At 39.0% G+C, this 22,817-nt stretch overlaps 1 protein-coding gene across 4 annotated transcripts; it reads right to left on the bottom strand.

The window, feature by feature from the left end:
• Window positions 1–2,878: 2,878 nt before the first annotated feature.
• Window positions 2,879–22,032, bottom strand: LOC115429965 (uncharacterized). Of its 4 annotated transcripts, none has more exons than XM_030149811.1 (25): window positions 21,657–22,030; window positions 20,033–20,235; window positions 19,785–19,889; window positions 18,444–18,539; window positions 18,059–18,169; window positions 16,749–16,872; window positions 15,034–15,267; window positions 14,805–14,955; window positions 11,767–11,834; window positions 11,429–11,675; window positions 11,115–11,293; window positions 9,806–10,028; window positions 9,585–9,733; window positions 9,309–9,397; window positions 8,856–9,013; window positions 8,616–8,764; window positions 8,225–8,474; window positions 8,010–8,125; window positions 7,686–7,917; window positions 6,114–6,253; window positions 5,748–5,997; window positions 5,465–5,595; window positions 5,115–5,370; window positions 4,907–5,010; window positions 2,879–3,611 (listed from the first exon to the last, which is right to left on the bottom strand). In XM_030149811.1, exons 1-25 carry the CDS (start codon window positions 21,730–21,732, stop codon window positions 3,604–3,606), a joined length of 3,849 nt encoding a protein of 1,282 aa, XP_030005671.1. In that variant the 5' UTR covers window positions 21,733–22,030; the 3' UTR covers window positions 2,879–3,603. The 4 variants fall into 4 exon arrangements, with proteins under 4 accessions (XP_030005671.1, XP_030005672.1, XP_030005673.1 ...); XM_030149812.1 differs by having other exon boundaries at window positions 5,115–5,361; XM_030149813.1 differs by having other exon boundaries at window positions 21,752–22,030.
• Between the last annotated feature and the right edge of the window lie 785 nt (window positions 22,033–22,817).

The raw sequence follows: 22,817 nt of genomic DNA, 5'->3' as shown, positions 1-22,817 counted from the left end.
TCCTAGCATTTGAGAGCCGTGTATGTGTATATGTATATGTATGTGTGTATACCGTGTATTTAAGTATACCGTGAGTGCATTTTACATGGAGTGTGGATATGTGAATGGGGTGTGTTTTCTTCAGTGGTACTTGTATAATTTTTTTTTTAATTTTTTTATTTTTTACAGCTCTTGCATATGTAAAGAATGGAAACAACCAAAGGGACATGGTACAATCGGTGGTTTCCAGTAACAAAAGAATACACTTGTGCTTCAAAATGTGAACACAGATGACAAATTTGTATATCAGCTAAAATTTACTTAGGGGGTCAAATGAGTGGCCATTTTTGTAAAAAAAAAAAAAAAAAAAGTTGTGAGAAATGCATAGAACTGTGTTGAAATAATGCCAATACATTTGTGATATTATTTGACAGTGGAAGCTCTATTTTCAGAATTATTGGATTTGGAATAGCACGTGTATGTGAAAACTTTTTCTGGTGGACAGATGTGACATTACCCATGATGCTCTGGTCAGTACCAGTACTTTATTAGTAATAAACTTATATACTTAGTATTGCTAATTCTCCTCTTATTCATAAATGTTAGTATTGTGGATCTAAAACAATAACAGTTGAACAAAAACACAAAATGTGGCAGTGGACGGATGTGACATGGTTGTTACGGATCCCATCATACTGATGCTCGGCAGCCATGTCACCGTTTCCACAAATGATCCCTGTGCAAAAACTAGTATCATAATTATTTATTGTATAGTTTATCATCATACTAAAGAGTAAATAACAATATAGAATTATTTCTTTATAAAAATGCTTATTATTGGAAAACTGTTGATTTAAAAAGTGACGTGTGACATTCTTAATGTATGTATTGGCGTAACATAAGCAGGATGGATCAGCACCATACTCCATATTGCAACCTGTAAAAATAAAACATGTGATATGTAGTATATAATCTTGTAAGAAAAACTGGGGAATCTAAAAGAATTGAATATTTGCTTTTCAGGTAAATTCAGTTAAAATATAACTTGGCCATTTGTGACATGAAAATATAGCATTAATTGTGATGAAATCGGACATTTTTGACCTGAAAACATAGTTCATATGACCATCAACATGTTGCAACAGAACTGAAATCCTATAAATTTGCACAACTTGTATTTACCAACACAAAGTTCCTTTGGGGATTCACTTATATTGATTTCTTATGCACAAAGACATAAATAAGACCTCTAAGCAACTTTTAGCCGATAATCGTTTTGGTCCCTTTGATGATTTTAGTTTAATTGAAGATTCATCAACTCAGGGAAATTATTCCCACTCTTAAGTCTGTCTTCTGTTAAGTTTCGTCACCAACTTTTTATCCACTGGCACCATCAAGTGGCAAATAATTACAACTTTGGAGTTTTGATATGGAAAAACAACATGGGTGTATTATGTGACACAAACTGTAAAAAAAAAAAAAAGTTTTATTATTAAGCTATAGCTTGATCTCAGTTTATTCAGTAAAATTATAATGAGCTAATTCAGTCCGATAATACAGCCTAATAATAAACCCACCATTCTATTGAAACTAAAAAAAATATTGTTAAACTAATGTGGCATCTACTATTATTGAGCAGAGATTAAAGTTATACAGTTCTAACAGCTAATCCAATATGCTCTCAAATAGTGTTAGGTTTAGTTAGAACAAGTAAATGTTTCACAAAAATTATTTACTTTAATTTTAGACCATTTCATTCCTCTTTCAAGAAAGTGAAAAATAAAATGTAATAATTGTCTACATGTCATTACACATTATACAAGTCAATTTTAGTGCTATGAAGATATACTGTAAAGAAAAAAAAAAATTCTAGGTACAAGTTTAAAATAATTCAGTTCGGTAACTTTCTAATGAGTAAATTAATACATTTTCTTACTTTTTTGCATTTTACATTACCATGTTGTCAGGCTGCTTCCTACTGAATATGGATCAAAAAACGTAATACATAAACATTTCCAACATTTGCTAAAAGGACCTTCTGGTAAATTTTATTTTACACATTCTTGGGTAGAGCGTTTTTTTCATCCTGCTAAAAGCTTCCCTGTGTTGTGTTTGTATCAGTCGTCGGTAGTGATTGTTGTGCCCTCATGCATCCTGCCAGAAACAAGATACAGATATAACAGCTCATGAAGTAAGTCAGAAATAACCAATTACACAGTTACAGTGTGACAATAAACATGAGCATGTGTAAAAAGTATTAAGATGGGAAAATATGTCCGTACGTTGATCTGATAGAATATTTAATGTTTAATAATGATCTTCAATGATCTCATAGCACAGGGTTCATGTCACTGCTAAAATCCCATTTATTGAATTAGCTCTCGAGATAATTAGTGTCAAGTTTTACATCTCAGACGTTAATGAACTATGGTCAGTACCATTCTGCTGTTATAATGCTGGACAAGACAAGTAAAAAAAACCAAACAAAAAATACATATATATAAAAAATAAACTATGGTCGATGGTCAACTTCCTGTCTCAGTACAGATTTGACCCTTAAAGACCACAGCCAGGCAAAATGGAGACACCAGTCACAAACAAATGCACATCTGCAGGCTAAAGCTGCTTTTCATCTGTTCATGAATCCCAACCTGTATTAAAAGTTCTGCCAAATTCTGGAGGGTAGTGAATGTTCCTGATACACATTAGATCTTCTCTTACAGATCCACCTCTCACCATCACACTGTAAACAGATTGTGTAGCTTTTAATGAAAACCATCCATCTGCTGTTAACCTGTCTGATTAAACACATGCAGGATCCCTTTAGTCACTGACTGAAACATCCAGTTAACACCAAGGCCAATGCGTTACAAGTCTTTTAAAGTCTGAGCCGCCCCCCTTTTAAGCAAAATCTGAATATTTTGTATTTTCTCAGCTAACTTGGCAGACAACATCTTTTTAACCACAGATTTCAAGTTTATTGGAGCAAATGTATACACATGGAAAATAAGAATGAAATATAAAAGGCAAAATGTGAAGACTTTGGAATCCATATGTAAACAATAACTTAAATAAATAAAAATCTGAACATTTGCTTACAGTAACACTTGCTCATATCTATTCATAGAGTACAAAATAAGTGAATAAGTGAACAGTTAACAAATCAATGTAAATTTTAGACCAAGGGGCGAATGTAGGAGGTTTACAGTGCTAGAGGCATTTTGTGTATCTATTTTTGCATGTGCTTTTAATTCACTTTCAGCTGTGAAAAAAAAGAAAAAAAAAAAAAAACAGCACTACAACCATGTTTTCCACTGGGGTCAAGACCAGAGACTCCTGTCACTTGAACCCTCACTGACCTGGTTTTAGTATCATGGCTCTGTAGTTAATAATCTCAGACACACTCACACACACAGACTGAAGCAGGTCTGCATGTCCAGAGAATGTAAAAGTATTTGATGTATGTACAGGAATAATACAAGTGGAGTAAGCCTAAGAAGGCCCCCTAGTGACATCTGTAAACAATTACACTGTAGCTGTTATTATCATGTCCTTCATGGATGTTTTCCCTTCTGTATGCAACAGCTTTGTCGTCAGGATTTGGCTTTTCACCGATGGACCATTTCACAAATCTGTATGAGACAAAAGAAATGAAAACTATGAATTATATATGCAAATTATCAGCGTCATGGTACGCAAACAGTGCTTTAAAAATGGGATTGTCAATAATGGGAATTTGGCTTTAGTCCACATTCACTTTACTGTAGTTTAAACACTTTCACTACTGGAATTTTACATTTATAAAGAATTAAATTTACATGTTTCTTAATTTATGTATATAATGTTTCTAAGTTTAAACAAAACCAATGTTTGTCCAGAGTGCAGTTGACACATTATGAAACAAAGAGTTTGAATCCTCTCATGGTTTATTTTCTTTAGAATAAAAAGTCAAGTAAAGTATGACTGAGTTTTTCTTTTACTTAACATGAATTGAAGGACGAGGGCAGAGGGTGTTGTACACTGTTGCCTATAAAGTTGTAATAATTTGGTTTTCAGATACATCCCTCTTTTTATTCCTGTTTATACACATCAGTAATCCCCTTTGACCAGGTACAATGATTACATACAGATTTCGAGTTACACTTCATCCATCAAGAATAAATTACATTGTCACAATCATTTCATGAGAAGAGGTAAATATCTTATTCTAACATTATAGGCAGTAGTGTATATTATATAGATTGTAAAAGTGAAATTTATTATTTGTGATACTTGGGTCTTTTGAAAAACACAAGACTAGGGATGGATGTCATCATGAATGTTCCCTTCCATCATAGCTACATAAAAAAAAAAAAAAAAAAGTTCACTGGTCAAAATAGTCATTATTCAGTTATTCAACTGAAGCTTCACTGATGATGTCGAACACAATATACACATGCTAGCCAAAAACAGCGACCACCTGGATTTAACTCCGCAAATAGTTCAGAGCCTTCCGTTGAATAATTAGTGCAGTTACTAATGTTTCAGTTGCAGGAGGTTCTTTAACTAATGCAGTAGCTTCTCATTTCTTAAACAACCATCAGTTTGATAAAGAACATAAAGATTGGCCTGTGTTTCATTGGACAAAGGTCATGTGGTCTGATGAGTCCAGAATGACCCTGAATGAGAAGAGAGGTGGATGCAGTGATCATTATGCCTAGTATCTTGAGTACAAGCCTGTGGAGGTTAAGGTTAGGATCTGTTTGATTCAGTCAGTCAGGTCTGGGTTTAGCAGCATTATTTGTCCAAAAAAATGATGGAAATAAATGTTGTGACATGACTTAAGATTATCAAAACAAGCTGCTGCGATGTGCGCCATAGTCAAAGATAAAGATGGTCCAACAAAATATGAGAGTGTGTCCAGGTTGTGCACTTGAACTCTTCTTACCTAAATCGTCAGCTGTATCTTCAGCCCAGGGGCCAGAGTTTACACTGTTGCTCCCAAATATTCGCACCAAATGGTCAAAGAACTTGCATTCCTGTTTTTGTCCTCTGGAAACATGACACCAAATTGTTACAAGGGATCATGTCATATCAAAATTCTGCCAAACAGTTAACATGCACAATAAAATGAACACAAAACCAACTGCACTTACTTCTTCTTGCTTTTGAGGAAGTGTCTGAAGTTGGCTTTCAGCCTCTTTATTCTGCTCTGACACTGTTCAGGTGTGCGCATGAAACCCTGGCTGGCCATGGCCTTAGAGATCTGAATGAAGATGTGTTTGTTCTTGGTGCAGCCCTTTAAGGTTTTCTGAATGTCCTCACTCCCCCAAATTTCCAAGAGGACCTCAGTCTCTCTGTTGTTCCAGGAGAGTTTGGAGCCATCACTCATCCACTGGTTTCCTGAAGCAGCCAAAAGAGTTTGGCAACAGTTGGTTACAAGTTACATGTACCCCCCATAAGAAAACTAAATTAAACTAGAGCCAAATGTTCCTTCTAATCTGACCTTTGTTTTGATTCAGCACAGGAGTGCTGTCATCCGATTCTTCTGCGAGTGACGTGTCGTCGACTGAACCATCCGCTTTCAGCTCCTTCCTGAAGATTTCCTCCATTTCACCGAAGTATTTGAAATCTTCCCTTAAGTTAAATTAAAATACAAAGTTTTAATCTGACAATATGACACTCTCATACCTCAAGTAAACTCTAAATGTTTTCCATTACAGAGCAGTTTCATATCTGTCTTATGATGACAGAGAAAATGAGATCATTGAAATAAATACATTACTGACTTCTCATGAAGGAAGCCTGCTTTGAGGCGCTTTACGCGGGTGTAGCACTGCTCTGAAGTCCTTATGTATCCATGTTCACTCATCTTCTCAGAGATGTAGTTGAATACATGACGATTCTTCAGGCAGCCTTTTAAGGTGAGCTGGATGCTGTCTTCACCCCAGATTTCTAGCAGGACCCGGGTCTCCTGGTCTGACCAGGGCATCTTTTTGCTCTGTTCGGCCAGGAGGTGGCTGGTTGAAGGCTGCTCATCTGAGAAGAAGTAAAGTGGCCTTATTGTATGAAATGTAAACTTTTTAAAGCATTACAACTGTGCAACCTTTAAACTGAATGACTGGATTTATTTAACGGATTAATATTTAACATACACACGTCAGGATCCTGGTCCAGAAGAGGTTGCAAAATGGCGTCAGCCACAGAGTTGTCCATTTCAGCAAAGCCAGCGATATCGCCAAGCACCGGAGCCAGGACATGGTAGTAACGAAACATAGCAGGACGCCCCCCACTCCTAAAAAATATGAGTTAACTGTTACCGGAATATATGTAAACGAAATGGTTGTCTAACAAGATATTACATCTTCCCAGCACAGGGTGTGTGGTGCTTTTAACACGCAAAAGTACTTATTTGTCCTTGAGCAGGGTTCCTACAGGTTTCTACAAGTTAAATTTAAGACTTTTTAAGACCTTTCTAAGACTACTTAGAACAGAATTTAATGCCCATTTCATAGCCATAATGGCAAAAATTTGTGACTCCTAGAATTTGGGAAAATGTATTTATTTACTCCAATGCTGTGATTCCCACTGTTCTGAGTCATTTCTCACTAGTGGCTGCAAAGCAAGTGATAATTGGTTCCTCATTTCAACATAAATTGTCAGGTTGTAACGGGTGGAACTGAGTAGACTAAAGTTACTGTCTTTGCAGCTTAGACATTTAACAGACACATTTAAACACAATTCAGCAAACATTATTGCAACATAACTTTAGATGTACCATATCACATTTAATACCTTTTAAAAGACTTTTTTAAGGTATTAAATATAGATTTGTAAATTCAAGACTTTTAAAATGTTTACGACCCCTGGGAACCCTGTGTGAGGCAGTCGTTAGTTAAGGTTAGCCATTTCTAAGCAAACAACTGCCTGGGTCACCTACAGTGCATCCATATAACAGACAGAATTAAGATCACCCACAATGTTTAAGCCAGTATGCGGCTACAAACTTGTTTATTTCATTTCAACAAGCTTCATTTGGTTTGTGTTTATATCATTTGGAAAATGGAGCAAAAGAAGAGATATTGCCCAGTGTGCTCTTTTGAGCACATTTGTCTCACTCCTTCAAGTGCATTGCAACAATCTGTGTGTCTATCCAAGACACTCGCTAAACCTGGACCTCGTTGAATGTATTTGCCGAATATGCTCAAAAGAAATTCAGCAGACATTGAGTTGGTGACTCCAAATGACAGAGTCTGATTTGAATAAATTTCCTGGAATTTTGAGGTGCTGTGGAAACACAAACCACACAGATTACCAGGAATTCTTTTACCCAGGTAAATAACTTCCTGGCAATAATAAATCCTGGGACTGGTAAAGGGGCTATTGATGACGACATGCATTTGCTAGATGGTTTTTATGACTGCATTAATTTCTGACTTCCAGGTTTCCTAATTTGAGTGTTTTGTTGCAAAATTTGCAGTGGGCTTTTAATTCTTTGTTTTCAAGTGGCTTTAACCAAACTAAATCCATAGGCATACATTTAAAATTGAGGAATCAAAAAAATTCAGAGCCTAAAATTGATGTTATTGGATATTAGACTTTTTTTTTTTCACTGTAAGGACCCACATTAGGCCCCTAACTACTGACAGGCTGTTGTGATGTAAATTATGACTAAAATTAAATCACAAGCCATAAACTCAGTCATTACTTTTTTTTTTTTTTTTTACCTGCAATTGTTGCAGTAGCGCCTGTAGGTCTTCTTTAGCCTTTTGATTCGGGAGTGACACTGCTCTGTTGACCTTGGATATCCTAGGGTAGTCATCTTCTCTGCTATGTCGGCGTAAATGTGGCCATTGCGGACGCAGGTTTTCAGACCATGCTGCACATCTTCTGCTGCCCAAATGTCAATAAGAGTGAGCGTCTCCTCATCTGTCCACACTGTGTTCACTCCATCTGCAACTATTTCAGGGAGAAAACAGTAAATAACACATAATTTAGGGGAAAATTATTTAGGATGACAAGTTTATCTCCTATTGTGTAACTGAACGTACCTGAATCTTGATCTGCTTGTTCATCTTTTTCATCAAACTCGTCAAAAGAAACAGCTTCCTGTCCCAGAATTTGCTCCAGCTTGTTGTAAAACTTGTAATCTACTCTTTTTCCACTCCTAGAAAAGGAGCAAAAATATCAAGTTATGGCTTGTTATACTGGGCTGTAATGGAAAAGTAAACTTAAAAAAAAAATCTGACAGAAAGGTGAATCTCACTTTTTCCTGTCATAACAGTGGCGAAAGTAGTTTCTCAGTGAGTTGATTTTCCAGCTGCACTGCTCCGAGGTTTTTGAAACCCCAACTTCATATAATTTCTCGGAAATTTCAGAGTAAACGTGCCCGTTGTCGACTAAGTCCCTGAGTGCTTTCTCAACTTCTTCTTCACCCCAGATTTCGATCAAAGCCAGAGTCTCCTCATCTGTCCACGAGCTGGATACTGATTTTTCTGCTGACATGGCTTCTGCATCTTACAGCAGAGACACAACATATAACCATCAGCTGGGACCATGAATTTAACATAAAATCAAAGGATTTTAGTTCTTTTACATACAAATTAAAATATGCCACAGCACTGATAAAGAACACTGATAATGAAGAGACATGTTACCTGTTTCAGTCAGTGATTCGCTGTTGGATTCCTCAGACATTTCAATGGAGTCCGTCACCACAGCAGAGGAAGTTGATGGTTGCTTGTCCATGATTTGCTCCAGCAGTTCATAAAATTTGAAGTCGACTTTATCCGCCGGCCCAGATGAGCTAGAAATAATAAAAGCAGGTGTTTTTTTCAACAATGTAGTAACCACTGATGCAGTAAATATAAAATTAAATATTCATAAGTGGGGTTAACCTCATGTTTTCCTGACAGTGGCGGTAATTAGCTTTCAGACGTTTGATTCTGGTGTGGCACTGCTCTGCACTGCGAGAAAAACCACTGGCACCCAGTTTCTCTGAAATCTCAGTGAAAATGTGACCATTGTGTGATTTGAGTTTCAGGCTCTGCTGGACCTAGATGACAAAAAATTCTGATTAAAATCACATTCAGGATCACAGTAACAATCATTAGATCAGATAAAATTAAGAAGATCAGATAATACATTTGATTCTAGAGGTTAAACAATTAATTCATTGCATTTTTTTTTTAACTTAACTGCCTTAACAATTATTTCCCATATGATGATTTGCCCTTGCACTCACTGCTTTATTACTTTTCATATAAAATGGGAGGTGAAAAACACCTAAAACTACAATACTGTTAAGCATATATACACAAGTTTCAATTGTAATAGATAGTGTGTCCTGCCTTTGGGTCTCCCCAGATCTCCAGAAGGATGATGGTCTCTTTGTCAGACCAGGGCACTTTCTTTCTATCCTCAGGACCAACAGCCGCCTCTGAGAAGAAACAAATGAAGAAAAAACACCATGACGTCGCCTAATCCAAGAGGAACATAAAACCCAGCACATCTCTTCTTCTTCAGACACCAGGCAGCATGATACATGGAACAGAGACTTAATTGAAAAAAAGACATTGCTTCTTGTCCCACACCCCCAACAGTCAACAGAGAGCATCTTAAATTACCGCCGTCCTGTTGGGCCAAGTCAGGAACGTCAGCTTCCTTTGGTTCTTCTGGTGTGGTTTCAATGTCCTCCTCTACAGGAAGGTCCTTCTTTAGAATTCTTTCCAGCTCTTTGTAAAACTTACACTCCACCTGCTCCCGACCCCTCATGCTGCAGCAAAAGACATTCCTGTCAATCACAAAAATCCTGAACATTCATTCCATACATTAAGCGTAGACTTACTTGTTCTCGTAGCACTGCCTGAACCTCGATTTCAGTCTTTTCAGCCTTGTTTGGCACTGCTCTGGAGTTCGAGAGAAGCCCTGAGCTGTCATCTTCTTGGATATGACAGAAAAAATGTGTCCACCTCTGTGCATCCCTCTCAACTCCCGCTGCCTCCTGTCTTCATCCCACGTCTTGATGAGGGCCAACGACTCCACGTCTGTCCATACGGCACTTCTTGTTCCTTAAGAAAGAAAACAATAATAATTATTATTATGATTACATTATTTATCAAACAAGAAATCTCTGTTTCTTTTAATTAAGATTATGTTGAATTAGTCTTTTTTTTCCATAGTTCTTTCTGATTTTGCTTGAGGTGATGGTGCAGCAGTTTTTCTGTGTTGTTCCTGATCATATAACGCGATTATTACACTCAAATGAGCCAAGTGTGACTGAAGTAAGTTATATTTAAACAATCTAATAGATTTATTATTCACCACCTTTTAATTTATAATTACAATTAGATGAATCAGAGATGTGTCATGAGATAACTTTTGTTATGATGTGGCGCTATATAAATAAAAATTGATTTGACTGGAATATACTGTCATTGGATCACAATCTCAAATCTTGACTCATTGCCAAAACTATGTTTTGTGAGGTCAAAGTCACCTCAGACTTTGGCTACTAAACTCTAATAATTTCATCCTTGATTCCAAGTGAATGTTTGTGTACATTTAAAGAGGTTCAGTGAGGCTGTTTTTGGGACTTCACATGCAAAAAGGGGCAGAAAGACATTCTTACAGATGTATTATGGATGCATCTGAAAGCAAGCTGTGTCATCTTTACAACCCAACGACACTATTGTTAATCCTTGTGTTACTGTTATTGTGTCTGGTGTATTTTTCATTTGACCACAGGGATTACATATAAATAAAAGCTACTGCATCTGGAGTACAGTTTTTCCTCAATATGTTTGAGGACCATTGTGAGGTGTAGCAGTAGCTTAAATTTACTTATGTTTGCCCTATTATGTAATTAAGAGGAACAAATGTGTTGTACCTTATCCCATATCAGTGAATATTGCAAAATAAAAGTCAACACCAGCATATTCAGTGTCTTAAAGGAAAGTCAGTCTAGTTATGTTCATTTAAGAATCCATTTTATATTGTATGTTTTATGCTGTCTTTGATGTATTACACTAAAATCTAATTGAAAACAAATACTTAATGCACATGAATCCCCCTGAAACATCCAACAAATTTAGCAGAGTAACAGCAATGATATGCTGCAGTTTTCTTTGACACATGTACAAAGTATTGCACTGTACCGATTTCTGGACGGCTTGTGCGACCAGCAGACTGCAAATCCTCATCAACTTCTTGGGACTCATCTTCATCACCAGCTTCTTCATCATCATAAGCAGCCTCAGGGAAACTGGAAGGAGCTGAGGAGTCGAGAACCCGCTTCAGCTGGTCACTAAATTTGTACTCCAGCCTAGAGTTCCCTCTGGTGTTGGTAAACAGAAAAGATTCACATTAAAAGACTTAATATGAATATAGTTAAATCTGAAAGGAACTATGCTCATCAGACAACTGCAAGCAGAAAGGAGGAAAGGCAGCTTAAAAACTCAATTCTACCCACCTTTTCTTTTGACGGAAACATTTCTTCAGGCGTTTGATCCTTGACTGGCACTGTTCAACTGTTCTCATGTAGCCCCTCTCTGCCATTTTCTGAGCGATTTGCGTGAATATGTGACGGTTCTTCAGGCAGCCCTTCAGAGCCCGCTGCATAGAGTCCTTCCCCCAAATGTCCAGCAGATTAAGTGTCTCCTCATCTGACCAGGGCACCTTTGTGTCTACTACAGGTGGGACAACGCCTTCCTGAGAGTCTGAAGACACAAAAAAAAAAACCCAGGTAAACATCTATAACTGGATGAGCAGAACACAGAATCAACTGATTGGCACATACACGGTACACACCTGTATAGTCTCCCCATATCGAGATTAGAGGAGATTCACCCGAATTGTCACCATCCACTGAGGAATCCCTGCATACAGGAAAAACAAAAACTTTAAGTAATTGGTCATGTGCTGTATGATAATGTTGACAAGTTGATTTATTTTACTTAAAAGTCAAGTGTGCTAAGATTTAATAAAATTTAGGGAGGATTCAACTGCAGAAATAGAATATACTCATTAAATTATGTTTCCAATAGTGTGTAATCATGTGAAAATAAAAACGGTTTCCTTTTTCTTTAAATTAGATTGAGTGGTTTAGAGAGTAGGTCACCTTTAAGGCTCATTTATGCCCACTTTATGTACATAAATAGGTATGTCTGTTTCTAACATTGTCATGCTTCACTGCCTTCATACTTCCGTACGTCTAATGTGTTGGAAAGAGCTTTTCTCAATCAATCCGCCAGAGGGAACTGCTCTAAATTAACATACTGGCCAAATACCACGAAGAAGAATAAAGTTTCTTAAGAAGAAGCAAGTCAATAATAACAAACATGGCGACGACAGCGGAGGTTTTACTAATGTGGATAAAAATGTTAATATTGAGAAGGGTAGTTGTCATAAATATGTCGGTAGTTTACACTAACTAACACAGTCACTCTTTGAACAGTACCGCTATTTATGGAAATTATTCTCTTCAAATCTCAACACTGCCTTCACGGTTCCCGGTGGTACTGCTTCGTATTCTCCGTCTGTGTATGCATCCGCAAACTCCTGGAAAACTGACAGAATTATGTATGGAACGTACGCAGAGGATGGACAGAATGCTCTGTCCATATCCGTCTTTAACGTAGAGCATAAATGAGGCCTTAAAGTCCACCATGTTGTGCTGCCATGTTTCTGCAGTAGCAAGAAAGAGTTTCCTCTTAATGGAAGATTCCCTTCCCCAATAAAACTGTATAGATGAAAGAGTTGGGCTACCTACACGCTACAATTACGGGAGTTTTTATGACATTCCTTCCTAAATCCATAGGTGTAGGGAGTTGGTCCCTGCTTTAACAGCTTCATCTCTTTAGGGAAGGATTTCCACAGGATTTTTGGAGTGTGTCTGCTAATTTTTGCCCATTAATCCAAAAGAGAATGTGTGAGATGATTATTTTGGATGGCTTACAATGGGGCAGCTGTCAGGAGGTAGAGCGGGTCTTTCGATAATGAGAGGGTTGGCGGTTCAATTCCCGCTCTGTCCTAGTCATGCGCCATGGTGTCCTTGGGTAAGACACTTCACTCACCTTGCCTCCAGTGTATGAATGTTTGGTGGTGGTCGGAGGGGCCATTTGGCACAGACTGGCAGCCATGCTTCCATTGGCCTGCCCCAGGGCAGCTGCGGCTATAGATCTAGCTTACTACCCCACAGTGTGAATATGTGAGTGAAGGAATAATGGATCAATAATGTAAAGTGCTCTGGGTGCCTTGAAAAGCACTTATTATTATTATTATTATTATTATTATTATCATCATTATTATTATTATTACTACAGGTCCATACAAAACTCATACAGCTGTGTCTATATGGACCCTGCTTGAGGGGAACAGGCATAAAGAGCCTTCCCTAAACTGTTTCCACAAAGTTTTGAAACATAGAATTGTCCAAAATCTCTTGGTAAGGTGAAACATTAAGATTATCCTTCACTGGAACTAACAGGGCTTTGGACAATTCTAGAGAAACATAGCATTATCCCTCCTCTACTGAGCTGTACAGTTGGCTAAACGCAGTCAGACAAGTAATGTTCTCCTGGCATTCGTCAAACCCAGACTTATCCCTCAGACTGACAGAGAGGTCTGGATAGAAAAGCCTGGGGCAATATGAAACATAATTCCACTGCTCCATCCAATGTGGGCACTGTGGGTGGTGATGTGAGGTGTATATACGGCTGCTCAGCCAGAGGAGTTATTGAGTAAGCAGAGATTTGGAAACCTTTATACTCTATGCTCCTCAGCGCTTAGTCATCTCACTCTGTAACTTCACATGGTACCTGCAACTGAGTTGCTGTGGTTCTTAAATGCATCATCTTTGTAATAATGTCACTTACAGTCAATCGTGGAATAACTGAGGCAAGAAATTTCACTAACAAATTTGTGTCAACGATGTGATCTTATTACAGTGCCTCGATCTAGTTCTGTGAGCTATAGATTGACCCTTTCTTTCACAAATGTTCATAAAAGCAGACTGCATGTCACGTGATTTATTTTTAACACCTGTGACAATGGGAATGCATGAAACACCTGCTGTCACTCATTCAGAGGTGTGGCCCAGTACATCTGTCTGTATAGTGTATGTCTGAATGTGGACCAGAATTATTCTCCTCTTAACTAAAAGCACCACACAGACAAACACTAGTTCTAATGAGCTTCATTTTTTTGCAGGCACTGCAGTTTCATAGGGTGAGTGAGAAATCATCTGGTTGCTATCATCTACTACATGCTTAGATGCCACTAAAGATTACATGCTGAACCTATAATGCTGTGTGATATGCATCAGAGTCAAGCATTAATGTTAAGCTAAAATAAGCAACAAATAGATTTACGGCCATAGAAAAGGTTTTGAGCCAATTAAATGATAAGAAGTGTACAGGGGTTGGACAAAATAATGGAAACACCTTCACCTCAAGATGATAATGCCCTAATCCATACAGCTAGAATTGTTAAAGAATGGCATGAGGAACATTCTAATGAAGTTGAGCATCTCGTATGGCCGGCACAGTCCCCAGACCTCAACATTATTGAGCATTTATGGTCAGTTTTAGAGATTCAAGTAAGACGTCGATTTCCACCGCCATCATCTCTAAAAGAGTTGGAGGGTATTCTAACTGAAGAATGGCTTAAAATTCCTTTGGAAACAACTCACAAGTTGTATGAATCAATACCTCGGAGAATTGAGGCTGTAATTGCCGCAAAAGGCGGACCTACACCATATTAAATTATATTTTGTTGATTTTTTAAGGTGTTTCCATTATTTTGTCCAACCCCTGTATGTCTGTGTATTAAATTTATAGTGATCTTACATGAAACCTGATGCTTCCATTGGCTGCTCTGTAGGAATATCTTCACCTCCACTCAGCTTCCTCTTCCTGAGAGCCCGTCCACTTCTCAAGGTTTGGCCGTTCTCCTTGGCTGCTGAACGTGCACCCTCAGTCTCAGCCGATGTAGCAAGGTCTATAGTTTCATTACACAGGGGTGTATTAGTCGAGTCTTGCATTTTGTTTCTTACTTGAGAGAGATTCCCGGTTCTACCTTGCTGTCGACTGCCTTTGTCTTTTCTCTCCCTCAGTCTGTGTCGGATGTTTTCAGGGCTTTTCCTGCTCTCCTTCTCTGCATCTGTTGTGCTGATGATGGGATCCTCTACATGTTCCTTATCTTCTGAAGGGGTTGTGGGTGGGCTGGAGGCAGTGTTCGAGGCAGGATTGGTCACAGAAGGGAGGGACAGGGAGGAGAGGATGCAGTCATCCATCGGTAATAACCTAGGATCTGCAATGGAGGATGGAGATGACAATCTAGGCCTTTTCTTAGTCCAAACACCTGACCGCAGCTATTCACATTAGAAGAAAAGAGTTTCAAAAAGCAAAAAATAGGGCTGTGTGATATAGCCTAAAATGTTATCATGATAAAAAGTCAAATAAAAAATGAAAATAAATGTCAACTCATGTCTTCCAAAAAAGGAGCTACATGTAGTATTTATACTTTCAAATATTAAAAAATGACCTACAAGTATCATTACAGCGTTAAGAATAAATACCTCTGATGTTATGTCAAACATTTCAATGTATTATATTGCAGAAATATAAACTGAATTTATTTACAACTGTTTTCACCACTGGAAACAATTGTAAACTAAAAGAATAGAGTTTGATGCTGAAATCGCAGTATTTCTTCTACATGGGTGAGTTTGATAATGAGGCTTATGAACGTATAAAATTATTATACGAGTTATTATCTTTGCTAAGTTGCTGTTCGTTCATCCACAGTTCAGACTAAACTGTGACAGTTCTGACCTTGATTGATGATTCAAAAACAATGTTTAATTCAGCTACTGATAACACAAACTCCATAGGACATAGGGGTGATTTGTGGTTTACAGTTGTGCTCATAAGTTTACATACCCTGATGGTCTTGGATGTTCCAACATGACAGTGACCCAAAACACAAGGCTAAGTCAATCTGTCATTGGCTACAGCAGAAAAAAGTCATGGTGAAGGAGTGGTCATCTCACTTTTCTGATCTCAATATCATTGAGCTACTTTGAGGAGGTCTCAAACATGCAGTTCATGCAAGAAAACCCAACATCTTAAAAGAACTGAAGGTGTTTTGCCAAGAATCTGAGAAAATAAAGAGCCTCATCCACAACTACCACAAAAGACTTCCAGCTGTCATAGATGTTAAAGGGGCCAATACAGAGGATTAAGAACTAGGGTATGTACACATTAGAACAGGGTCCTTTGGATAGTTTCTGTTCTCAGCATGATTTAAAAAGAGCAAATGCATTTGTTTGACAATAAATGGCTTCACCCAACCACTAGCCACGAGGGAAAGAAAAGTGTTCATATTATCATTCATATTCTCCGAAAAATGGCCAAAGACTCACAAATTCTGCTAGGGTATGTAAACTTATGAGCACAACTGTATCTCCCAAGACCTCCAGTCATAGGAAAAAAAAGTACTCACTCCTTGCAGACTCCATCTAATAAATGCATCATTTATTAGAAATGTCTTTCATTTTGATTGTGTTGTTTTTGAAGGTTTTAACTGCAAGTAATTTACAGATTATGATAGAAAAGGATAACGTCGTGATCATCATTATCATTTTTAACAATTTATCACCCAGCCCTCACAATGACTGAATCTGGAGGATTTGTTTGATAAAGGTCAAGTTGTGAAAACGACACACTATTCATTCAGTGTTCAGTGTCAGTGTCAACCAGTCACATGTAAAATCACATCCCACCACTCACCTTTCTCTTCAAAATGGCCAAGGTCTCTGTGATGTTCAAGTATAGCCTTCACATCGTCCGAGGGGAAAAAGGATTGTAAACATTCTTCCAGGAAGGATGGAGAATCTCCGAGCAAAGAAGCCAACTGAGAAAAGAGATCAACACATTAGCTTTATTAGTCCTATTTAATACGGTACAATCTCAAATTTGTACAAGTAAATCAAGGGGGGGTTATACTTTGTGTGTCACAGAATCTTGTATTATAAAATGTGAATTTCTTTTTCTTCTGTATTGTACTTCTGAGATGCACAATGAAAACAAATAAAAAATTGATAAAAAAAAAAAAACCCAAAAAATTTGTACAAGTAAATCATGTGTTGTGTGAAATGCTTGTGCTGTCGATGTCATGCATACAGTTCTAGAAATTAGAAGTGCCACATTAGTCATTATAGTTGGTGGAAAACTGTTTTAGTACAAAGCTGGTTACAAAAATAAAAACTGCTGCTTAAATCAGTATTTTTCTCTACAATTTATTCAACATATGCATTTCTCTGCATATACTCTGGACTGATACTCATCTGGCTTTGTTATAACATCATCATAAAGCTGCTGAATGCAGAAAAGGGAGTGAAGAGGAAGTGGTCCACTGGGACAGTGAGGTGCACCTGTGCCCAGTTAAACCCTCTCTATATCTGTCTCTGGGTCAGTGGTGCAAACAGATGAGACCATGGACTGTGGTTCTGTGCTACACTCTGCCATGAAAAGCTCTTCAGTTTAGAATAATGTCACAGTTATTTTCTGGTTATAAACAGTCTCTGTTGCCTCTAGTTTATTTTGGAGCAGATACTGAAAGTAGAGGAAACACAGGGGAGTTCAGAGTACAGACCTCCCAAAGGCATAATAGCCTCCTCAGACAACTGTGCCTTTTACATCTCTGGCAGGCAGGTAACAAAAAAGTGATGAAACACCCACCCAAATACATGAGTGTAACCACGAGGTTGGGACATGCACCTACATTTATGTCAAAGGTTGTCTCAATAGTGGCACTAATGGAAAGGTTACAGGACCACCAAAATCGTTTATTTTCTCAGGAGTGAACTTTGTGTCAGTATATTTCAGAGTATTTCCACCCAGTGCTGCTATTAGTAAATCAATCAAACAAAACAAATCATGAGGTGGCACAAGTTACTCTGACTTAAACACTTCTCCTTAACTTGAATTACCACAGTGCTGGTGCATAACGCATAACACAGGGATGATGTTATTGATTATTATAATGGTAAAAACAGGTGCTAATGGATGCTAAACTAAAGGTCAAAAAACCCTGGTACCTGTGTAAAGTCTGGAACAGGCAGAAGTTCCTCCAGTCTCGATACAAACTCCCACACCAGCATCTCAAGTGCTGCATCGTACTTAGACCCAAAATACACAGGAAAGACTTCCTGCCAATGAGAAACAACAACAAAGAGAAGAAAGCAGAGAATTTCACATTTAAGGTGGAATAATTTTAGTTGGGCTGATCATCAGAGACAGTTTCACCGAGTGGTTCACAGTTACCTTTTTATGATGCAAGTATTGTGCCTTACAATGAGCAGGAAGAAACTGTGCATCAATACTATGACTCATGACTATTTTGGTTCTTCTGCACAAAGAACACTTCTCATCAGCAGAGAGAAAACACAACTAATGATAATTAAAATATGTGTGATGTCTCACCTCAAAGAAATATTTCCTTTTGGAGGGATCCGCTTGTAATGAATGTACCAGCTCCACAAAGTTAACCTCAGATTCCTCCACCTGGTTAATGGTTACCTGAAAAACAATAAAAACTTCAGTGCTTATACGTTCCACATTCTTAACTGTGCTGGGGACTACATTAAAGCACTTACAAAGAACTGTTTCAGTTAAAGCTGCATATTACTTTTATCACCAATTTTTTCCTCAAATCTGTAAAACCCCAGTCATAGCCTAAGTATCACGAATCTGTAAGTCTTTCTGTGATTACGCACCTGAATCTCTTCCCCCACGGCGAACAATTTCGAAGTGTATTCCACCATAAACAATCCATTTGTTTACAAACTGAGCCAGTAGATCACTTGGGCCTTTTCGGAGATTTGTTGCAACATGTATTATGGGAAGTGGAACTCCATGCAGCCACAGTAGCATGAGGAAATGAAGTTGTTTCTGTGTTTGTTGCCACCGTGGTCATGATGCGGCTGCATGGAGCTCCGCTTCCCACAATGCAGGTCGCAACAAATTTCCGAAAATGCCCAAGTGACCTATGGGCTCTGTTTGTAAACAAATGGAGTGTTTATGGTGGAGTACACTTCCAAAGTGTTCACTTTGAGGGAAGAGATTCAGGTGAGTAATCATGGAAAGACTTCTGGATTCTTGACACTTATGCTATGACTGGGGTTTTACAGATTTGATGAAAAATTGGTGACAAAAGTCATACGCAGCTTTAAAACTTGTCACATTCTGCTCTGCTGCTGTCCTCTCTCTCACCTCATCAGCAACGTGAGTTTCACCTGCTTCTGACAGGTGCATCTAATCAGTGGGCCAAGATATAAGCAGATCCTGCTCTGCTACTCATTGCTAGATTGTCTGTGGATTTCACCCAACTATCCAGTGCTTCATTGGTTCCTGAGATTCTGCTGGTGACCTGATTTGTTTTTGACTCTTTCTCATCCCTTCTGCCCTGGTAATCTGACCTGTTTTCTGCCCCTGACTCTGAGAACTGTGATTTGGATCTTTCTGGTTCTTTGACTCTGCCTGGTCTGACCACGTTTCTCCGCTTCTATCCTGGTAACCCGACCCACTTTCAGTCCCTGGCTACGAGAACTGTGATTTGGATCTTCCTGGGGTTTTTTTTGACTCTGCCTGCTCTGACCACGTCTCTTTGCCTGTATCCTGGTTTACTCACTCTGCTTATCCTACCTCTGAGCTGTGTGTCTTCAATAAAGACCTTTCTAAACTGATTCTGTTGCCTGGTGTGATGCATTTGGGTCCTAACCAAACCTGTCACAAAAGTGTGAACAGTGGTGACAGTTTCCTTACATGGGGATCCTTGCCAGTGCTAACAGGAGCTTTAATTCTGTCCAGATGTGGCTGAATGGTCGGCATGTCCACTGGGGGCTCACCCCGGCATAGCTCCAGAACCAGCTAGTTTTACAGGAAAAAAAAGGGAATCATTGCATTCAAATAAAATACCTACAACCTACACAGATGTCATGTATAGCTGACAAAAATGCCTCTGACTATTTATGTGAGCAACAACATGAATTTGAATGGTACATTTTACTGACCCTGGCCCTCAGCCCCAGGATGAGCTGAGCCCTCTGACTGTAGCTCATCAGTTCTGGGACCAGCTCTGTCACCATGGTAACAAACTCCTCTAGCATCCCATAGTGATCCACAAGTCCCTGCTGCACAACTTGCCACATTGTGGCTGAGAAAATCTGCAGGGGTGGGGCCAAAAGGCGTAGATAATGGACAGGAAAATCATTACCTGAGGGGCAGAGGAGAAAAGGGTGATGAGGTGAACACAAGTAATATTAACCGGACATGTAACTGATTAAATAATTTTGGATTTAGAACCACTATCCAGAGAGAGAAAACAACTCAAGTCAGGTGTTCTAGCCCTGTATGAAGTAAATATACTAATCTGCACTGTCTACTATTCTGATAATTAGCATGTCATGTTTTATTCTTATAAAATTCCACTTCACTCTGCAACTCTGAACACCATTTAAAGTAGACTTTAAAGCTGTCCAGCCGCAGGTAGCTCTTTCATTTCTTCTGTGCATTGCTCAGCATCTGGTATGGACCATCAGCCAGCGGAAACATGGATTGTGCTCAGATGAATCACTACTCCAGGTAATTTTTTTTTTTGGGTCAAAATGAATGTTGTATGCTCCGGGACAAAGATGAAAAGAAACCAGACTGTTACCAGAACCAAGTCCAGGGTCCATCATGGTCTAGGGCTGTGTTAGTGCCCTTGGTAAGTCATCTGTACTTATCTAATGCTGAAATGTACTTTGAGACTTTGGAGCAACTCATACTTTCTTAAAGGCCACAACTTTTCCTGGGATGCACATATATATTTCAACCTAACAATGCAAATCCACATTCTGCACACATGACAAAGGCTCGGCTGAAGAAGAACAGGGTGCAGGTGTGGACTGGGTCTGATTCAGTCCACATTTGTCCCCAGTGGAGAATGTGTGGAGCATCTAAAACACTAAATGCAACAAACCCTGTACTGTAGCACACCTTAAGACTTGATCGCAGGACTTGTTTTCAGCTCAAAGACTGGACTAATCACTGTTTTAATTTTAAAAACTTCTTCCTGATTTGGGGTCTTTATAATGTAATACTAATGTAATATTTGTTTTGTGGTGAGTACCATAATTCCTCTAACATGCAATCATTTTCAGGTATCAGATTACTAGTAATAAGTATTTTATATTCATAAATGCATTCTTTGCATGCTTTAGTCTCTTTACTCCAGTCTGAAAAAGTGTAATTTTTACATTAACAGAAATTTCCTTTGAATATCACATAGATGACACTCAAAATGTGACTGCACAGTGTCATTTTACTTCAACTTAAATGTTCTTTCAATCTTCAACAAGCAACTTAAGTCAACAGCATTTCATAAACCAGCCAAGAGTACCGTGTGCAGAAGTGAACTTGATTTATAGCGGCAAAGTGCCTGCTAAAATAATGACATGACAGAGGTGCTCTTAGGTACACTGACAACAGCATCTATCACACTCACACTTCACTCGCTGCAAAACGAGCAGCCTATCGGATTCCTGACAGGTGTTTTTGGAATACAACATCTCTAGCAATTATGCATGATAAGCAAACTACACCAACACACAGTAGAAACACATGAAGAAGTCCATAATGGAGGACAATATGCACCTATTAGCAGCTTGTGCCTCAAGTTGGTCCAGGCAGAAACACTGCAGGGAGCATCTAGAGGCTGATGTCGTGACATTTCTGCAGGATTCACGCACCTCGTAGGCTGCCACTTTCAGTTCCGCGGTTTATTTCCATTTAGCAGATGACACAAACCGGATCGGATGGCCCCGGATGGGTTGTAGCGATCAGGAATAAAATGTTCCAGCCTACTAATTTCTGACCATCAAAACAGTCCTTAAATACCGCACAGCCATTAAATGAAAGCCGACTGGAGTAGGAGCAGGATCTTGTTTTGAGTCTCGCAAAGGGAGGAGAAACAGAACAAAGGTTTCTGGTCTCATCCGCTTCAGTCCAGATCACGGCAAGCCCTCTTTCCTGGTTGGCTGAGGAAGACCGGATCAGCCGGGTTCTGCGGATGTTCCAACACTAGATGGTGCTATGGCGCCTCACTGACTCCAGCTCTCATCACATAGAAACTGTTTCAGTTTAACCCTTTCATGCATGGATTATGAGAACCTGAACGGGTCCAAACACAGTAGTGTCCTGTCAGAGAGCGAACTTTAATTGATCGCCATTCCAACATTTATTTCAATATAAAGTAGCTCCATGTTTTGGATAATCCCTTATGGTCCAACTAAAGCAAAAATGAATTTAAAAGGTCCCATATTATGCTATTTTTCAGTCACGTCATATAGGTCTCAGAAGCCCAAAAACATAGTATTTAAGTTTGTTCGCCCCAAAATCATCCTTTGTTCGGAGTTTCAGCGGTCGAAAAAGTCACTCACCAGCCCTCCTCAGAACAGGCTGTTTCTGGGCCTGCTTCCGGGTGTGCAAATGAACGCATCTGTCCACGCCCACCCACCCCCACCCCCCCTCTCTGGGAGAGGACGCGGCTTACCCTAGCGTTCGCTGTTCTGAATACACAAGTCACCTGTCTGAAATGCCCCTCTCTCGTCTACAATACACATGTCTCAGACAGAACGTCTTTCCAAACACTGGCTTTCTTTGCCTTGAGGCGTGATTGAGCCCCGACGGAAACGGCGGTGTTGTGTCGGGTTCGTGGACCTGACACGGAAAGACGCCTGCCGCCACTAATGCAGGCAGCTACTAACAAGCTTGATGCTAACTATACTGATGCCAACCACAAAAGGCCCGTGTTCA

This window comes from Sphaeramia orbicularis, chromosome 12 (genome assembly GCF_902148855.1).
Source record: "Sphaeramia orbicularis chromosome 12, fSphaOr1.1, whole genome shotgun sequence".
Lineage (NCBI taxonomy): Eukaryota > Metazoa > Chordata > Actinopteri > Kurtiformes > Apogonidae > Sphaeramia > Sphaeramia orbicularis.
This window is presented reverse-complemented; position numbering and strand designations above follow the sequence as displayed.